The sequence below is a fragment of the Manis javanica genome, chromosome 15, assembly GCF_040802235.1.
Source record: "Manis javanica isolate MJ-LG chromosome 15, MJ_LKY, whole genome shotgun sequence".
NCBI lineage: Eukaryota > Metazoa > Chordata > Mammalia > Pholidota > Manidae > Manis > Manis javanica.
Window position 1 is genome coordinate 30,228,669 of NC_133170.1, and position 24,014 is coordinate 30,252,682.

The 24,014-nt window shown below is 53.9% G+C and overlaps 1 protein-coding gene across 1 annotated transcript in view; it reads left to right on the forward strand.

The window, feature by feature from the left end:
• Positions 1-24,014, forward strand: part of B4GALNT3 (beta-1,4-N-acetyl-galactosaminyltransferase 3) — a 93,337-nt gene that overhangs the window by 66,333 nt on the left and 2,990 nt on the right. The window contains exons 2-19 of the mRNA XM_017643955.3: positions 3,548-3,651; positions 4,670-4,747; positions 10,723-10,818; positions 11,225-11,315; positions 11,600-11,700; positions 12,089-12,156; positions 13,710-13,788; positions 13,899-13,965; positions 15,518-15,661; positions 16,354-16,463; positions 17,393-17,493; positions 17,725-17,786; positions 18,408-19,182; positions 20,636-20,955; positions 21,612-21,765; positions 22,025-22,097; positions 22,492-22,645; positions 23,209-23,335. Of these exons, the coding sequence (XP_017499444.2) occupies positions 3,548-3,651; positions 4,670-4,747; positions 10,723-10,818; positions 11,225-11,315; positions 11,600-11,700; positions 12,089-12,156; positions 13,710-13,788; positions 13,899-13,965; positions 15,518-15,661; positions 16,354-16,463; positions 17,393-17,493; positions 17,725-17,786; positions 18,408-19,182; positions 20,636-20,955; positions 21,612-21,765; positions 22,025-22,097; positions 22,492-22,645; positions 23,209-23,335 (2,704 nt within the window). The remainder of the gene's footprint in view (positions 1-3,547; positions 3,652-4,669; positions 4,748-10,722; positions 10,819-11,224; positions 11,316-11,599; positions 11,701-12,088; positions 12,157-13,709; positions 13,789-13,898; positions 13,966-15,517; positions 15,662-16,353; positions 16,464-17,392; positions 17,494-17,724; positions 17,787-18,407; positions 19,183-20,635; positions 20,956-21,611; positions 21,766-22,024; positions 22,098-22,491; positions 22,646-23,208; positions 23,336-24,014) is intronic.

Genomic DNA, 24,014 nt, shown 5'->3' on the forward strand with positions numbered 1-24,014 from the left:
CTAAGCAATGCCTGGGCGCCTGCTGGCAGGGTCAATATAGAGGCTAAGGCAGGGGAAGAGGATGGGCTAAGTGCCCAGCCCGGTGTCTGACACCTGTTGTGCACTCAGTGACTATTAATGGGGGGATGGGTGGGGGAGCAGGAAGCAGTTCCCATGAGACGGAGAGGAAAAGTGTGGTCCTAGGGCTCTGCCACCACGGAGTCAGCACCGGCCCATGGTCTGCTCACATCTCTGGTCCATGAGCACAGTGAGAAGAGAGCTCCTGGCCATTTGGCAGTGCTCAAAATTCTAAAGGGCTTGGAACTCACATCTTCCGACTCCTGAATCCAAAACCCCCAACCCACTGAGGATGGAATACTTACTGAGGACTTACTGTGTGAAGACGCCACACTAGGTCTGACACACACCATTCAATCCTCATAGTAGTCTTAAGAGGCAGCTGTTTTTGACCCCACCGTCTGGGTGGAGAAAGCAAGGCTGAAGAGGTCATTTGCTCGAGCAGGCGCCGTGTATAAACTGTGCACACAGTTAGGCCTTTCTGGCTCCAAAGCCTTGCTATGTTGCTAAGTCTGCAGAGGGCATTTCCTGCTCCGTAATAAGCCTGGGTATTTCACTGTCCTGGCTCCAGGCATCTCAAAGCCATCCAGACTCACCTATGACCCGGGGGCAGGGCCTGGTCAGATTGGACCTCCCTGAGTCCCCCTCCCCTACAGTGATTTGTCCTTGTTTGCTGAGAGAACCACCGCTTACCTTCTTTTAAAGAGAAATAGAACCAGACACTAGATAAAGCTGATAAAGGCAGATTTTATTCAGTATGTCCCAGTGTGGGAAAGAAACTTCGTATTGGAATTAAGCTCAATTCCAAATACAGCAGAGACAGCTGGGGATTTAGAGGCAGCAAGCAGGTGGGGGGTTAGTGAATGGAAAATTACTAAGAGGAGACATCAAGGCTAGGGGGAATTTGTGCTCTACTGGCCTGGCAGAAATCTTGCTGAAGGCAGACCATCAAGGGTGGTAGATGAGGATGATCGATGTCAAGGGTGATCAGATATTAAGGGTGGGGTGGTTCTGGCTAAACAGACTTAGAATTTTTCCTAAAGACTAGGCCGGACACAGCACTAGGGCGAAGCCTAATTGACAGGAGGAGGGCTGGGAGGAACCTGTGGCCAAGGAGGGAGTCTGTCACTTCCCTGCAAATGCCAGGACAAGGCCCGCTGGAAAGCCACGGGAATGGCTCACTGACCCCGAGTATGTGGTCTCACCTGCCGAGTGACGTCCAGGAGTCAACGGATTTGGCTGGAGCTGAAAGCAACTCTCTGAGGTAGAATGTGTCCCGGGGCCACACTGTAAGCCCCACCGACAGGGGAGACACGTGTTTATTATTTCCTCACAACTTGGTCTAGAAGTAGATTTTTAATCAAGGAAGAGATGACCCATCAATCACTCAGAGGCAGAAGCAAGACAGGGCCTGTCCTCCCCCTCCCCACAGTGTGACTCACCTGTCAGCCAGGCACCCAAGGCCCCCACCCGACTCCCGGCCACTAGTCAACAGCTCCTCAGGCTTGGGAGGGGACAGGGCTCTGGCATTAGTTGTGTCTGCTTTCCTCTGAGCTCATCCAAAAGTGCAAGCTTTCCTCTGAGCTCATCCAAAAGTGCAACGTATGGGCCTGGGAACATTGCTTCTCTTTCTCCCTCTGCCGTGTCCTCACCTCAAGTCACTGGTCCAGCATTCTGCTTCCTAGAACATCCCTCCACCCCGAACTAGCCTGACCTTTTTGTGACTGCCCACTGGCCAACCATGGAAACAGGAGAGGCCTTGATGGCAGGGGACGACCTGCAGAGGTCCCTACAAGCATAACCTGAGCCAAGGCTTGATGTCTGTGCAGAGCCCAAAGGCACAGATCCCCAGCGGAGCCCTCATGCCCGGCACCCCTCAAAATCCATGCCAGAAAGTGCCCACAGGAGGGAATATGGGCCGAATGAGAAAACGCTCGGCTCGCACGTGCAAGAGACTCTGCTCTGATTCTGGCTTCAAAACGACTAACTCAGTGACCTCAAACTTTGAGCTTCTCTATCCCCATCTGTAAAATGGGGGTAATCAGACCTGGGCTCTCTCACACGATTATTAAAAGGCTCCAAAGAGATTGTGCCTGTGAGGTGCTCAGTAGATGCTGAAGGGCCAACAAAACATAACTATGTAAGAAAAGCCCCCCAGTCCTGCCGCCCCTCCAAGGGTCAGCTGCATAAACACTCATGGAAGGTGTTGGCATTCACCTTCCACGGGCCCACATCTGTGGCTGTGCCCTTCCCTCTGTGTCTGGTGGGCTGTCTGTGTCTCCACCAGTGATTACAGAGGTGGCCCTAGGACACCTGTGTCTGTGGCCTCCCAGGGTCAGTGGCTGTCAGTCTCACTCCTGTTGTGCAGCGTCCACCCAGTGCCTGGGGGCACCAGACAAAGCCACAGGAGAGGAGGAAGCAGCACAGTGGACGTCTCTTGGATGCTTGGTTCTAGTCTTAGCTCTGCACTGCCAGCTAGGGGAGCCCCAGTAGGCCATTGACCAGCTGGGGTCCCATTTTCCTCATCTGAGAGGAGGACTAGATGATCTTGAAAGCCCCTTCTGACTCTTGATAATCTCTGACTCAGGCTTATGGCCACAGCAGTTTGTTCCACATATTCAAAGTCTGACAGTCAGGCCTGTGTGGTCTTGACATGGGTCTCTGGGCCCCCAGTGACTAGTGGTGCTGACTGCAGAACCCTGATCCTCCTCCCCACACCCTCAGCACAGCTCCTAGCCCCTTGGTTATGGATGCATCTGTATACCCCAGAAGTTTCCCACCCCTCTATATTCTCACTATGGTTTGGCTTATATAGCCCTCCCATATGTGGGCAGGCCAGCCAGTTCCAGAACCTTCAGAGTGCAGAGATCAGCTGTTACTCACACCCTGCAGATCAATTCAGGAACAGCTAGGCCACTAAACTCACATCTCCAGCAGTTTCTGAATTTGCTTGACACACACCAAGTTCTGGCCCACCCTTCCTGCCTCTCCCAGCTCTGGTTCCATCCAGCGACCCAGCCATAATGGTGAGCAGTGGGGAGGGCCTCCCCTCCAGCTAGACAGCCCTACTGTCTCCCTGGGCTCCAGGGAGAGGTGCTGAGCTGGAAAGGGACGTTGGGCCAGAGAAGGCTGAGTTTCACGGCCTTTCACAACCATTTTCCCGTAGTGGCTTCTGGGAGAAATCAACTCTAAGAGGCAACCAGGGAAGGTCAGCTCATGGGGGGTTACCTGTGGGGGGTTACCTGTGGAAGGGCAGTGCTCCAGTTTAACCTGGCCTGTGATGAGGGAAGAGCTCCTTCCCTCTCTGCCCTGGTGACCTTGGCCAAGGTGGTAACTATCTCCCAATCCAACCCCTACCCCATATCATGCCCACTCTATGAAGAAGGATGGCAGACACGAAAGTAATTACTTCTATTATTCCCCCTAACTCCTACAGATGGATAAGGCCTTCAGGTCATGCTGACCTTGTTCCTCCCCTTCCCTTCCACAGGGTATGGCAGCTGGAGAGAACTGGCCAAAGCTTTGGCCAACAGGAACATTCCAGCTGTGGGTCCACATCTCCAATTCTACCATCCCCAGAGACTGGGCCTCAAGGTACGTACGTGGCAGCGCAGCCCTTTCTCCGTGCTAGGATGTCAGCCGGGGTCCCCAACGGCCTCTGCCCCTCGAGCCTTCAGGGACACCTCTCTTGTGGTGAGAGAGGCAGAGGGGAAAGAGTCCCTGAAGGGCAGTGTGGCATCAGAGGATTTCCTAGCTGGGTGGGCAGAAGGTCTGTGCCACTCTCCTCAAAGCCTTCGTCCCATAGATCGACATGCCCATGTCTGAAAGGCTCCGGGCCTGGGGCCTCCATCTCCAATGGTAGCAGGGGGCTTGAGGCAGGACCAGCATGTTCCACCTCTTGCTGGCATGAGGACTTGGCTAGTACCTTAGTGATAATCTCAGATGCTCGCTCCTGAGGGTCAGAGGTGACAAGGTAGACACCCCTCCCTGCAGACAGCTGGGGGACAGATTTGTAATAGAGCATTTTTCCTATAGGGTTTCTTGGGCCAACAGTTCCTGGGAGGGCCGGAGCAGCCCTTGGTGGGGATCAGGAGTATTGGGGCCCAGTTCACTCTGGAGCCCTAAAGTTTAGCCTCTTAGCCTAGAACAGGCGTGGATTCCCCAAGGCTGTACTGAAACCCTACTGAGCCCATGGACCTGCAGGGTAGGGAAGGGTTGGGGTATCCCCAAGGGGCTTCTACTTGTTAGGACAAATAAGTGACAGATCTGGGCAGAGCCCTGGGGGATGTAGAGGAAGAAGGAGGCAAGGTCCCAGCCCTCAGGAGAGCCTGATCTCATTAGAAAAACATTTTTTTTTTCCACATGGGAAGACTGAGAAAATTCAGGCAAGTAAAAGAACATCAGAAGTATACATTGATGAAACTGTAAGGAGGTATATTCCTGCAGGATTCTGTGTGAATAATAAATGGGAATGCCCCTTAAGCTGGTAAGCGTCCAGGGGCTAGGGCTATGTCTTGTGACCTACTACTTCCCCACAGGCACCTTCAAAGAGCCCCAAATCCTATTCTCACCCTAATATCCCCACCAAGTTCATTCTTTACTCTTCTGCCAGGACCAAGACTTTGAGCAAGGTGGGCGCAGGAACAGCAGCTACCTGAAGTGGAATAAGCCTGTTCCCTGGCTCTCAGAGGTAAGGGACTCTCTGCTGTCCCTCTTTTGAGGTGGTTACCAAATAGCTTCTACAGATAATTCCAGAGACCACAGAAAATTTTGTTCTAGTAGTTATGATTAATTTTTTTAAACTAGTTTGAAAAAAAAAAGGTTCCAGGCTCATTCAAACTTTTTCCATTAGAGGAGAACTAACATTTGCTGTGGGCCTACTGAGGTCCAGGCCTTGTGTATTGTCTCATATCAGCTTTATGAGCTTGTAAGATGTAAGATGGTATCATTGTCCTTTTTATAGGTGAGAAGAAAAAGGCTCAGGAGGGCTGCCCGACTTTCATGTCCATACGGATTCCTGAGTTTAAAGACAAGCTTCCCAAAGTGTCTTTCTTGGACCATGAAGCCCCATAAGATATTCTAGGAAGGGAGGATTCCATTGTTAAATAAGGTTTAAAAACTATGTACTACACCCACTTCTTGAAAATATATATTAACACATGAAGGGTTCTGAGGAGTTCTGCAGCAATCTGTTTAACTTGGTTTTGTTCAGCATGTACCAAACTTATTTGCCTCCAGAATTGATTTTTTTCCATGAAACACCTATTAATATTCTAGGAAACTGATGTTCTAAGGAACATACACTAGGAAACTTTGCTTTAGAAAATTTTTATAGAATGTGGTTAAACATGTGAATAAAAATTGTTATGGCTATCATGATATATTTTATTTACATAATAGGATTTGACAATCTTTTTCTTTTGGTGAAGAAGCTAAGGAAGATCAGTTAACACGCACGAGATTACCTTGAGTAAATACTTATGCCAAGACTCCATAGGAGCATGGTGCTTTGGGGTGAGAATTTTACATTTGGGTTTTGTATTTTACAACTTGTCCACAACCCAGTGTCTTTTCATCCCAAGGCCTGTGGACACAGGTTACTTTTCTTGGCTGGGTGGCCAGCCTGTTGTCTTCAGCCATCACAGTCTGATCTCTTCAGCCTGTGTGATCTTACTTCTGATCTTCCCTCTCACTTTGGGGCAGGGATGAAGGAAACAGCCTCATGCTGGTTGTGGTGTTGGTTCCCCACCCTGCGAAACTGCCTCTGTTCAAAGCCCTGTGAGAGGATGCCTGGCCACATTGGTACACCTGTGCTTATTGACATCCCACCTGGAGATAGTATTTTGAAAAGAAGGCTCCTTACAGACCATTTTGTGCAGTGATCCAGACTTTGAAGACAGTTTGGATCATTTTTCTTAATGAACCCATTATTTTGAAAGATTGTTACTACATGATCTACATAATAAATAGATTGCATTGATCAGTCATTAATTTCTCCACTGTTTTTGGTCAATCAAGGATGGATAAATATATATATGTGAAATGAAAACATGAACAAGTAGTAAATAGTGATTAAAGTAGGATTAATTTTTTAAAGAAATAGATCTTTTAGAAAGTATTTATGGCATCTTGGTGGTTAATGCCTGATTTCCATTGACTTTGACTTTTAATATTAAAAGTAACTTATAAAATCCTCATTCTAATCTTTGAGGTTCTTCAGGGAATCACCGATCCAATCTTCTTGTTTTACCAACAAGGAAAGTAAGGCCCTGAAAGGTTAAGTAACAGATAAGATAGTCACCCAGCTGCACAGTGGTTCCAACTCTCTCCCAGCCCACCAGGGGGCACTCTCTGTTCCCAGCGCCTTACCTGTCTGCTGCAACTTGGTGTATGATTTCAGCAGGAAATGCTCAGGTTGAGATATAGTCACTGAACAGCTACTAGCTGTCAGGAGATGTCGGGTTGTGCTCTCGTCCCCCTGTCATCAGGTAATGAATGGCCCAGAGAGGGGTTTGCTCACTCACTCACTCAGGGTGGCATAGCCAGTTTGCAGCCCTGAGCCCAAGGTGAGCCAGGGCAGGATAGGAGGCAGCTGACAGAGGTTCTTCTTGGACTGTCTTCCTTCCCCGGCCTTTGGCCGGCAGCTCAGCCTCTTGGAGGCCAGAAGTCACTCTTGAAAGCGAAGCAGGCTTATTCATTCTACTGGTGTGTCACAGACATCATCAGAGTGGATGGCTGAGGACTGGGCTTCTTGGGGTAACTGCCCTCAAAAACTTATTTATGTCAACCCAAGTCATAAGATGCTAATTAGCAGACCCCACTAACTGACAAACCTCAATGCTAATTTAGTCATTTACCAATTGATATATGGGTCCGTCGACCAAACAAGTGTGCTATTCAGCACCTCCCCCTGGAAAACTAAAATAGTTTCAAGAAAGAAATTTGGTGACTACAAAATCACATCAAAGCAGGTCAGAGTCTTTATTGGGCTATGCCATGTGGGCTTTGGGGAGGTGGTGACCCTCTCTTGAGGGGCTGGGGCATAGACTCCTCCCCAGGCTTACCTCTTTTTTTGGTAATAGTTTTATTGGGATGTAATTCATATACCATGTGATCCACTCATGTAAAGTGTGTAATTTGGTAGCCATTAGTATCTTCATAGATCATGTAATCTTCATACATACTCATCACTATCAATTTAGAACATTTTTACCACCACAGAAAGAACCCCTGGACCCGTTAGCCATCACCCCTCCCTCCCTTCATCACCCCCCAGCCCTAGGTAAACAGTAATCTGCCTTCTGCCTCTCTGTTTGTGCCTGTTCTGGACATTTCATATAAATGGAGTCATACAGTCTGTGGCCTTTTGTGACTAGCTTCTTCCACTTAGCGTATCATTTTCAAGGCTCATCCATGTTGCAGTGTGCAGTGGCTCTTCACTTTTTTAAATTGTTGAATAATATTCCACCTTTTCTTTATCCATGCCCTGAAAGATGGATATCTAGGTTGTTTCTGCCTTTTGGATGTTATGAATAACACTGCTCTGAACATTCGTGTTCAAGTTTTTGTGTGGATCAGACTTTCCTTTTTTCAGAGCCTTAAATCACCAGGTTACCTGGTGAGATATAAGGGGCATCTCAGTTCATTTACAATCCATCTAATTTAATCCATTAGGATTTTACCTAAGGGGCATCAGGCCCTTTCCTCAAAATCTAGAGCTACCTGTTATTTTCGTGATTCTAAGGGGCAGCACCCTCAAAGGACAGGTGAGAACAGAGAATCAAGGTAGCTCGAGTATCTAGAAGCTCTGAATGGGAGTCCAGTGCAGAGGAACTGGTGACCTCATCAGCCTGTGGCACTGAAGCCCCGTGGTCCAGCCTTCTGTGCTTCCCTCCCGGTGAGGCCTCACTGCCCCAGGAGTTGACCCCTACCCGGTGGGATGGTCTGTGAGTGGGAATCTGACTGGGAAATAGCATGGTACAGAGCAGGGTCAGTGAAGCTCACATCCCGTGATGGTCTGACCGCCCCTGGAGGTGGAGCTGATTGCTGCCTCTGTGCCCTCTGTGTCTCACACCTCTGCAGTTAGTTGCCGGGCACAGGCGACACCCATTTGTTCACATGTCTCTCTCCTTTGAGGACCACATTCCTTTTCATCTGTAGCTGGTACAAAGCAGACATTCAGTGCCTAAAGGATAAATGGGGGAACACATGGTTCCAGGCTTAGCTTCTCCAAGCATTTGTTCATTCAAATAACCTAGATGTGCAGGGAACATAGAGGAGGTGGCTCTTAACTCTACCTGGGAGTCAGAGACCTTAGAGAGGAAGACTTGGGAAGAACACTGAAGGATGAGCCAGAGTTTGTCGGGTGGGGAAAAAAGGAAAGGGCCTTCCAACCAGGAACAAGGGTCAGTGAAGGCACAGGGAGGGGAAGGAGGTGAGGGAGTGGGGTTTGGAATGGGTGGAGTATAGGTGTGTGGCAGGGAGTGGCAGGAGGCAAGGCTGGGAAGGTAGGTCAGTCCGAAAGACTTGGTGTGGCAGCCTGAGGCCAGGCAGAGGTAGTGTGTGGGAGTGGGAGACAGGGGGCTTCCCAGGCAAGGACCACTGGGCTGGCCTCAGCCTCCTGCCACTATACTCCTGGACACCCTCTCCACCTCCACAGGCTAATTGCTCTGTGTCCTGGGGGAGTCGGTTTTCCTCTCTGGGCTTCAGTATTCTCACCTCTAGACAGGGTTCCAGCATGGATGTGCTGTGGTATTGGGAGTAACCAGTGCCCTTCCCCAGCCTTAGCCCCTGCTGGACAGTGGAGAGGGTGGGCAGCGGGTGGTGCTCATGAGCTGGAGTCCCACGTTCCTGCCAGACACAGTTCCCCCAACTTGGAGGGACACAAATCCCAGCTGGGGTGGAGTCACCAGGCTGGGCCTAGGGAGGAAGATGGTTCCTACTAGTCACCCAGAGACCACCTAGTCTGAGGGTGGGAAGTGTGGCTTGGGGGCCAGCTTAGTGCTGGCAAGGGCCTAGTCCTCAGAGGAGATGGATGGTCCTCTTCCTGCATGCCCACCTCCCCCTGCCTGGCATTTGCTGCATCTCTGGCTCCGGGTGCAAAGCAAGCCCATGAGAGGTTGGTGGGAAGCGGCCAGCCTGGAGCCTTCCCCCTCCCCGCCTCTCCCTGCCCCATCCACTGTGGCCTGGCCTCCTGGCTGAACACAGCAGACCTCTCTGGTGGCATGCTGTCCCTGCAGTTGCTGTGGATCTGAGCCCACTGCCCTGAAAGTTGCCCAGGGAGGGGCCGAGAGGCTGCCATTTGGAGGAGACAACTGAGGCTTGTAAACTGGACTTAAGGAATTTCCCCAGAAGTGCACAATGTCCCCATTCTTTCCTTCCAAGAAGCCTTAACCCGCCCCCCACCTATCCAACCCACATTCTCTCCCACCCATTCCAGCCCCCCGCTCATATGCCCGGGAGTCGTGGCTGCCTCCCAAGGCCCACATTCCTAGTGATGACCAGGCCGGTGCAGGAACCAAGTTGCTGGTGGGGTGGAGCAACAGGCTTTCTCTGTCCTTCTGGGTCCAGGGGTGGGAGGGCAGTGCTTCCCCAGGGGCTGGGGCCCTGTGCCCACCCCACCCTGCAGGCCTCGGCACCCACACCCAGCTGCCCTTCTCTTCATGGCCCTCCCTCCAGATCTCCTGTGAAGACCCCAGCGCGTTCTCTTTTCCGGATTGCCAGCTTGGGCGCCCCGGCCTCTTCTGCTCTCCTAAGGGCAGCTCAGTTTGATATCTGGTGGGCCTTGGCGGGGAGGGCAGGGCAGGGCCTGCCTTGTTTGTATGGAGTAATTGAGGCCCCACCTCCTGCAACCTGGAGATTCAGTTGTGGGGAAAGGGGAGGAACTTGCTAAGGTGGGGTAATCTGAAACTCTTTGTCAAGACAGATTGGGACAGTGTCCCCATGTGTCCCCTCCCTGCTCCAGTCCCAGCCCTTCCACCTGCTGAGAACACTGGTCCCCCCCGTAGCCCTCCTTCTCAGAGCCCCCAACCCCCCACCAGCTCAGTGCTCGCCCCGCTAACACCACAGCCCACGGAGAGAGGGTGGCCCTCTGGTCCTGGCCCCTGTGCAGCTATCCCAGGGGAAGCCTGGGCCGGCGGGCCTCCCGGAGGGCTTTCCCAGCTGCTTCCCAAGGGGAGCAGAAGCCGGGAGGCCGAGGTGGATGTGGTTTCACTAGCAAACAGCTGTGTGGCTCTTCACTTATTAGGCAAGAGGGGGAGGAAGAGAGTCTTCAGCTGAAACCCAGCCTGGCACCTCCCTCCTGCTCCCTCCATCATCTCTGCCCTTCTGCCACAGCTGTGACTCCATCCAACCCCCTTCCTGTAGTAGTGAGCCCGGGAAGTGCATGTGTGTGTGCACGTGTGTGTGCTCGTGTGCACACATGCATGGTCAGAAAAACAGACCCAGGCTTCAGGGCCGGGTCACAGAGATGAAGTTCTAAAAAGAAGCCTTGGATGCCAAGGGTGGGGATGGGACTGAAGTGGACGGTGATCCTCTGCAGTGAGAGGGACATGCAGCTGGGGTGGCGGCAGCCCATACATGGCTCCCCACCTAGCCTCCTCAAGCTGCGGGCGCAGGGGTGGTTTGCCATGCTCACACTCACCCCTTGCTTCTCTGTCTGTGCAGTTCCGGGGCCGCGCCAACCTGCATGTGTTTGAGGACTGGTGCGGCGGTTCCATCCAGCAGCTCAGGAGGAACCTCCACTTCCCACTGTACCCGCACGTGAGTGCCTGCCAGCCGCCCCTCCCGCTGCCCACCCCTGCCTCTCATCTCCCTCCATCTTCTGTCTTCCTTGGCTTTCCTGGCTGTGCTTCTGGTCCTTTCGCTTTCCTGTATCTCTTGGGCCCTGTCTTCTGCCTGCAGTATCTCCTTTCCATTTCAGCTTTAGGCTCCCACCGTGGCCTGTGTGTGATTCACCCAGGCCACCACAAACAGTTGCACTGGTTGTGCACTGTACAAGGTCACCTGGACACATCAAGCGGGAGTGGATATCCTGCCTGTGCTCCGTTCCCCAAGGCCCCCGTCATGTCTCACTCCCGCCTGGTGTCCCACCACCCTGAACTGGCCAGTGTCTCTGGTTTCCTCTTTCCCCTTCTGGTAACAGGTTCCCTCCCCGTTCTCGGCACAGATCCGCACAAGCCTGAGGAAGCTGGCTGTGTCCCCTAAGTGGACCAACTACGGCCTGCGCATTTTTGGCTACCTGCACCCCTTCACCGATGGTGAGCCCCAAAGCCCCATTCTACTGCCTGCCCCCGGGTGCTTCAGGGTCCCCAGAGAACAGCCTAGAGCTGAGAAATAAGTCTGGGCTGGGCAGCTGGGCCCTGTTGGTGGCCCAGCCCCCACCGCCATGGCTGGCCATCTGGGGCTGGCTGGTCTCCATAAGCCTCTTCATCTTCATGTGGGTCCTTGGATGTAGAGACCCCCTCTTTACAAGTGGGAAGCAGGCCCCAGCCTTCTGTGCTAACGCCCTTCTTGCCCTCATCTAACTCTCCCCGCGGCCCAGGGAGCGTCCAGTTCGCCATCGCTGCAGACGACAATGCGGAGTTCTGGCTGAGCCACGACGACCAGGTGTCCGGCCTTCGGCTGTTGGCCAGCGTGGGCAAGGTAGTCTCAGCTCAGCCCCTGGGGCTCCCCCACCTGTCCCAGAACCAGGCTGCTGGAGAGGCACCTGCGCTGGCAGGCAACTCTCAGGGCCTCATGTAGCCCTGCTGAGATGGCAGGGAAGGAGCGTGAGGAAGAAGCCTCCCCACTCCACAGGGGGACCAGCTGAGGTGTGGGAGGCCAAAGGCGTCCGGGGGACCCAGCCCTGAGCCAGGACCCAGCACGTCTGTGTGGGCTCCACAGGCCCAGCGCCATGGGGCCCTTCTAGGAGGTGGGGTGCTTCTTGCAGGCTCTTTGGGAACCCCCTCCTTTCTCTCCCTCACCTACTTCTTTCCTCTTTTTCTCTCTCTTTTCTCCTTTCTTCCTTCCATCCTTGTCTCCCCACCTCTAGACTGGAAAAGAGTGGACTGCCCCTGGAGAGTTTGGGAAATTCCAGAGTCAAATTTCCAAGCCAGTGAGGTGAGTGGGGTGTCATGGCGTCCTGTGAGCAGCCAGCTGGCCTAGTCCACCTTGGCTGCCGAGACGGAGGCCTCAGGGCCCAGCTGTGTCCCCCCACCCCCCAGGCTTCCTTACTCTCGAGCTCCCACATTGCAGTCTCAACATAGAAACCATCCGGGCCCATCCTTCCTCGTTTTACACATCAGGAAACTGAGGCCCAGAGAGGGGTGTGACTTAATGAAGACCACACAGCTATTTAGTGACACCCAGGACAGGAAAACAAAGTAGGTCTCCTTTATCCCCATCCTTGGCCTTCCCATTTTCTCCATCCCTGGAAAGAATGTCCACAACCCTACAGCCAGGTCACCGGCTGCTCTGCCCTGTCGCTGGAAGCTCCCAATCGCGGTGATCTCTCGGTAGTCAGGGAAGCGAAGACCTTTGCTAGCCAGAGGGGCTGGAATTGCTCTAACTGGGGAGGTGGGAACTCAGCCCGGCTTCAGAGCGCCACCTGGTGGCAACACTGTGTATTGGCTTCATGGTAGTAATAGTGACGCTGGTAACAAGACAGTCTAGTTTGCAAAGAGCACTTGCTATGTTTCAGCCTCTGTGATGAGCACTTTACATGTAATACAGCACAGCAGCTAACCACATGGGCTGGAAACAACTCTGCCTGGGTCCAAATCCCGGCTCCACCACTTAGCATCTTGGGGACTTGGGGCAAGTTTCCCTAGATCTCAGTGTCGAGGGTTCCCATCTATAAACAAAGGTTGTGAGTCAGTGTATATAAAGTACTTAGAACAGTGCCTAGCATGTAGTGACAACTCCTCAGGGTTAATTATTATTACAGACAGTTCCCGCTCAGCTTATAATTTTTCAACTTCATGATGGTGCAAAAGCAATACGCATTCAGCTTTGACTGGCTACTTTTCCTGGGGTAGTGATATATGGGCTGATGCTCTTGTGATGCTGAGCCAGGCGTGAGCGCAGCTCCTGGTCAGTCCCGTGATCACAAGGGCTAACAGCCTAAGCACTGACACCCGCTCTGTGTCTCTCAGTACAGTATTCAGCACATTACATGGGATAGCTAACACGTTATTACAGAGTAGCTTCCTGGATGATCTGCCCTACTGTAGGCCCGTGTAAGTGCTGTGCACATGTTTAAGGCAGGCTAGGCTAAGCTAAGATGTTGTGTAGGGTAGCTGTATTAAGTGCATTTCCAACCTACAATATTTTCACCTTATGATGGGTTTCTCAGGACATCACCCCCTAGGTAAGTACAGGAAGCCTCATATTTCATTTGATTCTCCCAATTATCCTGTGAAGTAAGTGCTATTATTATCCCTATCTTACACAACAGAAAAGTAGGGCATACTGTCAGTCAGCAGTGAGTGTGGACTCCAACCCAGTTACACGGCGAGTCCCTGGGACTCCCAAGAGGAGAGAGGGCAGGAGGAAGCTGTGGGCTGTGGGAGTGGGTGGAAGCTGATGTGGCGCTATGGAAGAGGGGGCCAGGGGGGCACCACAGGCAGGAAGTGGGGAAGACAGCCTCCTGTTTCTCTGTTCTCCCCCGCCAGCCTGTCTGCCTCCCAAAGGTACTACTTCGAGGTGCTGCACAAGCAGAATGATGAAGGCACCGACCACGTGGAAGTCGCGGTGGGTGATCTGCCCCTCCCGCTCGCTGCTACCCACTCCTCTTCCCTCCCCCTGCAACCTTTTTGCAACCCAGCCAGCTCCAACCTTCCACACCTTCTCTCTTCTTCCAGTGGCGACGGAATGAGCCTGGAGCCCAGTTCACCATTATTGACTCCCCTTCCCTGTCCCTCTTCACAAGTTAGTAGGCTGTGTGCCTGCGGGACACGCAGGCGGGTGGCGTGGCTGCGTGGGGGAGTGTGGTCAGGAGAGTGGTGGGTGGGGGTGCTTCAGCTCAGGATGCTTGGAACATGGGGACAAAGGGAGTCCAGAACAAGGGAAGGCACCTAAAGGGACCCCAAGGTCAGAGGTCCTTAACTCTAGGGGGTCGGTGACCCCTTGGAGAACTTGCTGGAAGCTCTCTGAGCCCTCACCTCAGAAAATGCCCGTGTCACCCACACACAATATTTTATTTACAGTTTCAAGGGGATCCAGAGACCATAATGTTCACTCCAGAATAAAAACCTGGGAGTGAGCTCAATCTCCTGTTTCGCAGATGAGACAACCATGGTCCTTGCAAAGCCATGGCCAAAGGAGAGGAAATCTCACCTGCTTTATATTTTCTGTAACTGAACTCTTCAACTGTGCCTCAAAATGCACTACTCATTGCTTAGAATTTCCTCAGCAAGGCTCCTGTCCAGAGGCCCCTTGAGAAATATCCACCTGACAGGTGGGGCGCTGGGCCTGGAGGCAGGAAGACAGGCAGGGCTGGGACCCAGGGAAGAGGGAAAGGCGGGTGCTGGGGGACTAGGAGGTGTGGTTCTCAGGAGAGGGTGCAGGGTGGAGGGAGCAGGAGGTTGCTGGTGACCAGAGCAGGCCGCCACAAGGTTGGGGCAGAAGGGGCCGCTTGTGAGCAGCTGGATGCCAGAGGAAGGTGGGAGGGTTGGAATCTATGGGTGCATGTGAGCCAAGAAGAGAGCAGCCCAGCAAAGGGCAGGTAGCAAACCAGTAGATGGAAGGAGAGCTTTGTTAGGGCCGAGGACAGGTGAACCCAGGAGGCAGAGGGCAAAGACAAGCAGCCTGCCCCCAGGGCCGCTGAGAAAGGGCAGAAGGCAAGGCAGACTTGACCATAAGAATTCCAGGCTGGGAACGCTGGGGAGCACCCTCCTCGGGTGCCCTGCTCCAGGCTGGTGTCGCTGATCTGTCTGGGAGGTCATGTGACTCAAGGCAGAGACCAGAATGGGTTACACTCAGTATCACCACTTATTCTGATCGTAGGCAGTGACTTAGGTTCTCTTTGCCAAAGCTCCTGTCGGGACACAATAGGAGTGGTAATAACAGTACATAAGTCATGAGGTACTTAGGAAGTTTAAATGGGCTGATGTTGGTAAGATATTTAGAATAGTGCCTGGCTTGTTACTTAGTAAGCGCTGTATACATGTTTGTTCAATAAATTAAACATACTTATAATGACAAATCTCTAGCAGAAGTAAAACATTTTGAGGAAGAGGTATCTTTTTCCAATTCCCACCAAACCGTGACGTGTGCTCGCTGTGGGGCTGGTGGGGCAGCCAAGGGGGGATAAACAGCAAAAGCTACAAGTCCTGGGGGGCACTGAGCTCACCCTATGTCACCTGTGGGAGAATGGCAGCCTCCACGCAGCCTCGTCCCACCTTGCAGAGGCGGGGCCTGGTCCTGGGTGGGTTTGCTGGGGCCTCACAGTCATGCTGCGTTCTTCCCTGCTGGGGCCCAGATGAGACAGTCCTGAGGATGGACGAGGTGGGCCACATCCCACAGACAGCAGCCAGCCATGCGGGCTCCCCTGACTCTCTCCCTGGAGATGAGCAGCCCCCTGCTGACATGCTACGGCCTGACCCCCGGGACAGCCTCTTTCGAGGTAAGGCCTCACGCCATCCTTGCTTCCAGTCTGGGGACGACACACTGCCAAGCCCAGATTAAGGAGGCTTGTCAGTTCTACTGCAGTATCCCAAAAGGCAGAGAATCTTTTTTTCCCCTTGTAGTGTAAAATATAACATGTGTGCAGAAAAGTACAAAAATATATGTGTATAATTTTACAATTATATAAACCCTTACAGAGGAAACACTTGTGTAACCACCAGCCAGGACAAGAACTAGAGCCAGAAACCAGGAGTACCCTGTGCCCTCTGCCGTCACGTAGACCATGCTTTCTTGTTGGGTTCCAATTCCTGTCATTGGAGAGAGAAATAGTTGCCACTGAGGTGTCAGACTCCTGGGAGGGTTCACGTGTTAAAGGGTGACAAAGGCCCAGCCATGACAACTGGAGGGAAATCCTGGTGTTGCATCACACTAGGGTGGGGCTTTGTGGCCTCTTGGAAGTCTGTGAGCCTTTACTGAGGCTGGAGCCAGGGACCGTGTCTGGGCGCTCTGCCTCCCGGTGCTGCTGGAGAGTGGGGCCAGCCTGGGATTGGCAGCCTCCGCCGGTGGACGTGGACCTGAACATGGCTGCCAGAGTGAAGGCAAAAAGCTGCCTGTTCATCGCAGGGCCTCAGCCCTCTGCCCGGGGCCAGCTCCCAGCCCCACCCTCACCTCTTCCCTTACTGTCCCCAGTGCCTCTGGTCCCCAAGTCTCATCTCCGCCACGTCCTGCCAGATTGTCCCTACAAACCCAGCTACCTGGTGGACGGGCTCCCTCTGCAACGCTACCAGGGCCTCCGGTTTGTAAGTCTTGGGCCTGGCAGTGGGGGCCAGGAGTCAGGGAGGGCTTGCTGCCTGTGGTAGAGGGGGTACTAAGGCTGACTCCCCATCCCCACACCCCATACCCACCCACAGAATGGCCTCACAGGTACTGGGGCTGGGAGAGCTTTCATCCCAGTTGTCTCTGGCCTGGTGGGCTGCCCTGCAGCCTGGGAAGGAGGCCCTACCTTAGGAAGACCCCCTGACACCAAACCTGCCTGGTGATGACATAAGGTGGGACATCCCGCAGCTCCTACTCTCTGCTCTGTGGGCTGCATAGCCCTGTGCTGCCTGGGTCGGCCCCACCGGCCAGACAGCCAGTGTTTACCAAACTCACAGACAAGGCTCTGGGGAAGATAGCTGTGCAGGGGAGGTTAGCTGCAGAGAATCCACAGCACATGCAGCATGCACGCTGTCTGCGCTGGTCTGGAGATGGTTATGGGAAGGTGCTGGAGGCAGGAGGAGGGCGGCCAGGAGTCATCCACCAGCTCACAGGATGGGTGGGGGACAATAGAGAAGGTTTGGGTGGCAGTTGCTTTGGGTTGTGTTTAAGGGGGTAAAAGGCAGTGTAGTAAATCACAAAAGGGGCTGTTCGGGGGCTGTGGGAGGTTGCAGGGGACAGTGAGATGGCAGGAGGAGGGAATGGTCTGGGTGGCAGCTGGAGAGGAGGGACATGTGCACCAGGGAGCTGGGCCAGGTCAGGGCTGCACAGAGTGCCCAGGAGAGGAGCTGGTAGGAGCCCGGTCTGCATAACCCAGTGTTTCACTCAGGGCACAAAGCACCCGCCTTCCTCCCCACCAGCAGGCCCCGGGAAGCCCTTGGGACCCTGGCCAGGTGCAGGTTGAGCCCTGTTTAGCTGATTTCTTACCCAGATGCTACCCTCTTACCCCTGCTGCTTCTTCCTCTGCCTCCAGGTCCACCTGTCCTTTGTTTACCCCAATGATTATACCCGCCTGAGCCACATGGAGACCCAGAATAAGTGCTTCTACCAGGAAAATGCGTACTCCCAGGACAGGTGAGTGAATGGGGCGAGCAGGTGGCCTTGCTGAGGGCCTGCAGGAGCAGGGTGCTGTGGGGCTGGGGGCTGCAAATGCCCCTCAGCTTGAGGAGGCCTCCCACGCTCTCACTTAGCCTCCTTCCTTCACTCCATCCCAGGCCCTGATGGCAGACTGCTGCCAGGGCTTCCAGCAGAGCTCCTGTGCTGGCCCCGGGGCCCCGGGTGTCCACCTCTCCATTCCTCCTGCAGGTTCAGCTTCCAGGAATACATCAAGATTGACCAGCCTGAGGAGCAGGGGCTGGAGCAGCCAGGTACAGAGTGACAGCTGAGCTTCCAGGTCAGGCTGGGAGGGGTGGCCGTGGTCTGTTTCTAGGGGAAGTTCAGACCGTGCCAGCCCTGCCCCCAGGAGCTTCAAATCCAAACCACACAGCCTCTCCCCGCACTCTTGGGAGCTTCCCTTCAGCCTTTCCCACATCCAGGCCCAGTGTTTAACACTATGCTGGGCAGCTGGGGAACTTTAGCATCCTGGAGTTGATGAGGGGGCAGCTTGAGGGCATGTCCGACCCTGGCATGTCCTTCAGGAAGCTCTGCTGTAGAGGCACCATCTGCTTGTGGCCTTTCTTCTTGAGGGATTAGGGTGTGGTAGGGGCCATTTGTTGGGTCCCTGCATATGCCAGGTGCATGCCAGGCACTTTGTGTACTTTATATCACTCCACCTTCCCAGCAAGCGGATGGGAGGTGGATGGAGAACCCAGGTTAGCTGGGCTTGAGCATCTTGCTCGAGGTCCCACATTACGTGGCAGAGCCCAGGTGCAGTCCCAGTCTGAAACCCCTTGATGTGTCACTCTTACAATCATCAGCTGTCTTGTGTACCAAGTGTTTGGGAAAGGTTGAAAACTGACATGTTGAGGACTGGTTGTTATGAACAACAGGTTTTGAGGAAGGCCTTCTAGAAGAATCTCAATATGGAGAAGTGGCAGAGGAGAGCCCTGACTCCAATGACTGGACTGCCAGGACGCTAGAGGGGAAGCAAGTGCCTACCTCTACCCCAGGGCAGCATGTCACTGATGACCGCCTCCGAAGCCTGCGGAAACTCCTGGTTCAGCCCCAGGAGGGTCTGCTGGTGCCCTTTTCCAAGCAGAACTCCACAAGTCCCTTCCCAGTGAGGACCAGCAGCAGCCCAGTCCAGCAGCCAAAGAAAAGGAAGAGGAAACCCAGTTCAGATCCTCCTCGTTCTGACAAGTGGCCACCTGGGCACCTGGCAGGGAACCTGCCCCGGGTCAGAAGGCCCAGGCCCACAGGGGATGGCCCCAGGAAGACTCCAGGGCAGTCCCAGTGGCTGAATCAAGTAGAGACATACATTGCAGAGCAAAGGAGGGGGGACAGGATGCAACCTTTGGCTCCTGGAAAGGCTTGGACTGGGGAGGAAGAGGAAAGGGTAGCAGCTGCAGGCCAGGAAGGACAAGTGGAGGGAGAGGAAGAGGGGGAGGAAGAGGACGTGAGTGAGGTGTTCGAATATGTGCCCATGTTTGACCCGGTGGTGAACTGGGACCAGACCTTCAGTGCCCGGCACCTTGACTTCCAAGCCCTGCGGACCGACTGGATTGATCTGAACTGTAACACATCAGGCAACTTGCTGCTTCCGGAGCAGGAGGCTCTAGAGGTCACACGGGTCTTCCTGAGGAAGCTCAACCAGAGGAGCCGGGGGTAAGGTAAAGGGCTCTCCTGGGCCTGGCTGGGCATGCGGCAGCCCCCACCTGGGACAGGGAACAGGGCTGTAGCAGGTGCCCCGCCTCAGTCTCTGGGAAGGACAGTGCTGGGCCTTGCAGAGATGGCTGGGGCCAGCCAGGCCTTTGTCCCACCCTCAGCAAGGTTCTGGAATCCCTGGGTGCCCAGCCCAGGACGTGTGGTGAGCACTGGGAGGGCTTGGCATATGTGGTCTCCTCTCAGGAAAGGAGCTTTAGAGACAGAGTGGGCAAAACTGAGGCTGAAATGGCAAAATAAGACCCCCAGTGTGGGGGAGACTGGCCAGGGCACAAGGCATGGCCTGCAGACTTTGTTTTTTCATTCACTCATGTAACCAACATTTTTAAAATTGAGATAAAATTCACATACCATTTAGTCCACTATTTTAGAGTGCACAATTCAGTGGTTTTTAAGTATATTCTGTGCAGCCAACACCACTATCTGATTCCAGACATTTTCATCATTTTTAAAAGAAGCCCTGCACCTGTTGGCAGTGACTTCCCATCCCTCTTCCCAGTCCCTGGCAAGCACTACTCTACTTTCCGTCTCCGTAGATTTGCCTACTCTAGGTATCAGTGGAATTATATACTATGTGGCCTTTGAGTCTGGCTTCTCTCACTTAGTGAAACATGTTTGAGGCTCATCCTTATGGGATGTATCGAGCCACTGAGCCCTCCGCCACTTTGTACCGCTGCATAATATTCTACCGTGTGGATATACCACTGATTGTGTATCTGTTCATCAGTTGACTGACATTTGGGTTGTTTCCACTTTTTGACCTTTATGAATACGTTGCTTCTTTGAATATGGATGTACAGGTTTTGTGTAAACATGTTTTCAGCTCTCTTGGGTATATACCTAGAAGGAGAATTGCTGGGTCATATGGAACTCTGATTAGTATTTTGAGTAATTGCCAACCTTTTTTCCAAATCAGCTGCACCATTTTACATTCTCATCAGCAGTGTATGAAGTTTCAGTTTCTCTACGTTTTTGGCAACACTTGTGTTTTGTTTTTGTTTTTGTTATGTAGCCATCCTAGTGGGTATGAAATGGTATCACATTGTGGTTTTGTTTGAATTTCCCTAGTGGCTAATGATGTTGAGCCAACCAATCAACATTTATCTGATAAACTGCTGTGTCACGTGCACTGTTGACTGACCAGAGCATTTTATGAATGAGGGTCAGTTTCTGGAGGAAGCTCATTCCCTTATATACTCAAGATCTTAGAGCTATAAAGGATCTTAGAGGTCATCCCAGCTCAGTAGGTGCTGCTTTAAAGATGAACACTAGAGAGGTAAGCATCTTGCATAAACAGCCTAGCTAACGGCAAAGGCAGGACAAATACTAGGGTCTCCCAACAACTGGCCTTGCAGGCTTCCACTGCACCATGCTCCCCTGACCCTTTCTGCCCTAGGAGGTACCAGCTGCAGCGCATTGTGAACGTGGAGAAGCGACAGGACCAGCTGCGTGGGGGGCGCTACCTCCTGGAGCTTGAGCTGCTGGAGCATGGCCAGCGCCTGGTGCGGCTCTCTGAGTATGTGTCTACGCGGGGCTGGCAGGGCATCGACCCAGCTGGTGGGCACGAGGCTGAGGCCCGGAACCTGCAGGGCCTGGTCTGGGGCCCACACAACCGCCGGAGACATATCCTGAGTGTCCGGGCCCCAGAGCCCAAGCTGTGCTGGCCCCAGGGCTTCTCCTGGAATCACCGCGCCGTGGTGCACTTCGTGGTGCCGGGTGAGCCTCCCGCTGGAGCCTGGGCGTCAGCAGCAGAGTGGGGGTGGGGGTTGAAGTAATCGCGGCCACCCAGATCTCTGCTCACTGACTTGATCTCAAGAATTTGTGAGAGAGGCCACTTTACAGTTGAGGTGACGTGGCTAGTAAGCTGGGAGCTGCGCACAGATACAGATTCATAGGCCAGGTTTCAGTGATCCATGTGATAGTCAGCGGGGGTTGTGTGGGGGGTTTACAACTGGCCTGGGGAAATAACAGGGAGGGTACTTAATAGAGGGGGTCAGGGGCTTCTATAATGAGATTGGGAGCCCGTGACAGACAGGAGTGTAACCAGAGAGTGGGGCAGGACATAAAGGAGGAGAGTGAGGTGGCCAGGGGAGGGGGTTTGAGCTTTGGGGCACAGTGGAGTCACAACAGGACGGTGACCAGCCCCATCCAAGGCCTTGCCACTGGCCTGCCTGGTGGCCTTGTGGGAGCAGATGGAGAGGCCCCTGCCCCTGGCTCTGCCTTTGCCTCCCTACTGCATGGCTGACAGCTTCCCATAGTTTCACTTCCCCTAAGTAGAGTTCTGAGGGGACTCCAGGTGGCCGGACCCAGGCGTGGACACGCCTGTGTGCCTTACCTCTGCTGCTTTCTCCCTGCCTGCCCGGCCGCGGCAGTAAAGAACCAGGCACGCTGGGTGCAGCAATTCATCAGAGACATGGAAGAGCTGTTCCGGGTCACCAGCGACCCACACTTCAACATCATCATCACTGACTATAGCAGTGAGGACATGGATGTCAAGATGGCCCTGAAGAGGTCCAAGCTGCGGAGGTGAGGAGGCTCCTGGCCAAGGTGCAGCTGAACCACCTGCCCCCTAAAGGCCCAGGACCATTGGGTCCTGGCAGAGGCAGAAGTCCCACCTGGCTTGCCTGATTCTCAGCTTTTTCCAGAGGCCTCGCTTGCCCCTAATCCCACCCCAGAAGCACATGTCATGGCTCCTCTGTGCCTGCTGACGTCCTCCAGGGGACCAGCACAGCCCAGTCCTAATACTGAGTCCCTCTCTCCCCTCTCTTCCCCTCCCTCCCTGCAGCTACCAGTACCTGAAGCTGAGTGGAAACTTCGAGCGCTCAGCTGGTCTTCAGGCTGGCATAGACCTGGTGAAGGTAAATGGTCTGGGAGGGGCTTGGGAGATGCAATTAAAGACGGTGAAAGGATAGTGAGACATTCGGGATGAGTCAGGAGGCCAGCTCCTTGGAAAGGGGGATGAGGATGTGGGGGCTGGCTCTGCAGCAGGGTCAGTGTGTGGGGCACACTGGACAGACACTGGCAGAGCGCTGTCCAGAGTCCTCAGAGCCCACAGAGTGCAGGGGAGGAGTCAGGAGCCGCTCTGACAGTGAGAACTGCGTTCTGCGGCCCAGCCCTCTGGAAGTTGCTCAGCTGTTTGGTGGAAGTCTGTCAGTCACTCAAATGGGAAAGAGCTTGAGGACTGTCCTGTACAGTGCCCCAGCCTCCTGGCCGCAGCCTGTGGCCCGCTGACCCTCCCACCTCTGCCCCCAGGACCCTCACAGCATCATCTTCCTCTGTGACCTCCACATCCACTTCCCAGCTGGGGTCATCGATACTGTCCGGAAGCACTGTGTGGAGGGCAAGATGACTTTTGCGCCCATGGTGATGAGGCTGCATTGCGGGGCCACCCCCCAGTGGCCCGAGGGTGAGCCCTGCCGTGGGCTAGGGAGGGTAGGAAAGAGCCCTGTGGCCTAGGTTCCTAACCCCAGGGCTGGAAACTGTCCCATCAAAGGGCTGCCCACCAGCCCCTCCCTCCTGCCTCTGTGCACGCGGAGAGGTGCCAGGGCTGCAGCGACTGCGAACTTCCCCACTCCCCTCTGCCTTCTTCATCATCAGGCCCTCACTGTGTGCCAGACTCTGTGCCCTGTGTGGGTGCAAAGGTGGAGAGACAGGATCTCTGCCCTGGAGAGGGAAATGGGACAGGGGCACAAGCACTCGGCTGGCCTTCAGTGCCTACTGCTCTCAGATCCTCCATGGGGCTGGCGTCAGCCCTTGGCCACACCCTGGTAGGACTGTGATTTCCATGTGCCTTAGCCTAGGCAGTTTGACCCCAAAACAGGCAAGGCCTTGTTCAGATGAAGGACTTTCCAGCCTCAGCTGCCCCCATCCTCCGGCTTTCAGAAAAGGCTGTAGTAAGGCGGCCCACATTCTTCATTCTTACCTCCTGGCACCCACTGTTCTCACCCAGAGCTTCTTTTCTGTCCACAGGCTACTGGGAGGTGAATGGATTTGGACTGCTTGGCATCTACAAGTCAGACCTGGACAGGATCGGGGGCATGAACACCAAGGAATTCCGAGACCGCTGGGGTGGGGAAGACTGGGAGCTGCTAGACAGGTGACTGGGAAGGAGGCATATGCTGCTGGGGTTCCATCTATCAGGTGCTCTGGGGAGGCAACAGGGCTGGATCAACTGAGGCCCAGCCCCCTGGGCTGCAGACACGCAGGTAGAGAGCACGTACTCTGAGGAACCTGCATTACTTAGGGTCAAACCACTTCCCTTGCTGAGACTCAGTTCTGTGTCTGAAGCACAGAGGGTGACAGTGCTGCCTCTGCTCATGTCACAGGGCTGGTATGGAAATGAAAATGCTTGGTAAACTGTGAGGGGGAAGGCAAAACTGAGCTGCATAAATATAAACAGTACCATTCTCAGCAGCAATGGGAGCTGTGGGTGAATATGATTGCATTCTCCCTGAACCCGGCTCTGGGAATGGACAAGAGAGACAGGCAAAGGGTCAGGGGAAATTCTGGGGCCAGCCAAAGAGACAGCGTAGACCATCGAGGGGTAACAAAATAGTACAGTTCTGTGTCCCCAGAAGCCCAGGGAGAGGAGAGTTTCAGGCAGCAGGAAATGGCCTGAAAAGCCTCAGAGGAGAACACAGGACAAACTGCCCGGCTTGGAAGGTGGGTGGCAAGAGGGTGTTGCAGCTGGGCAGGCTGGGCAGCACCCCAGGGTGTGGGGGCCTGCGGAACACGTGGGCAGTGAGCAAATGGAGGCTGTGTTGCTGTGCAGTTCC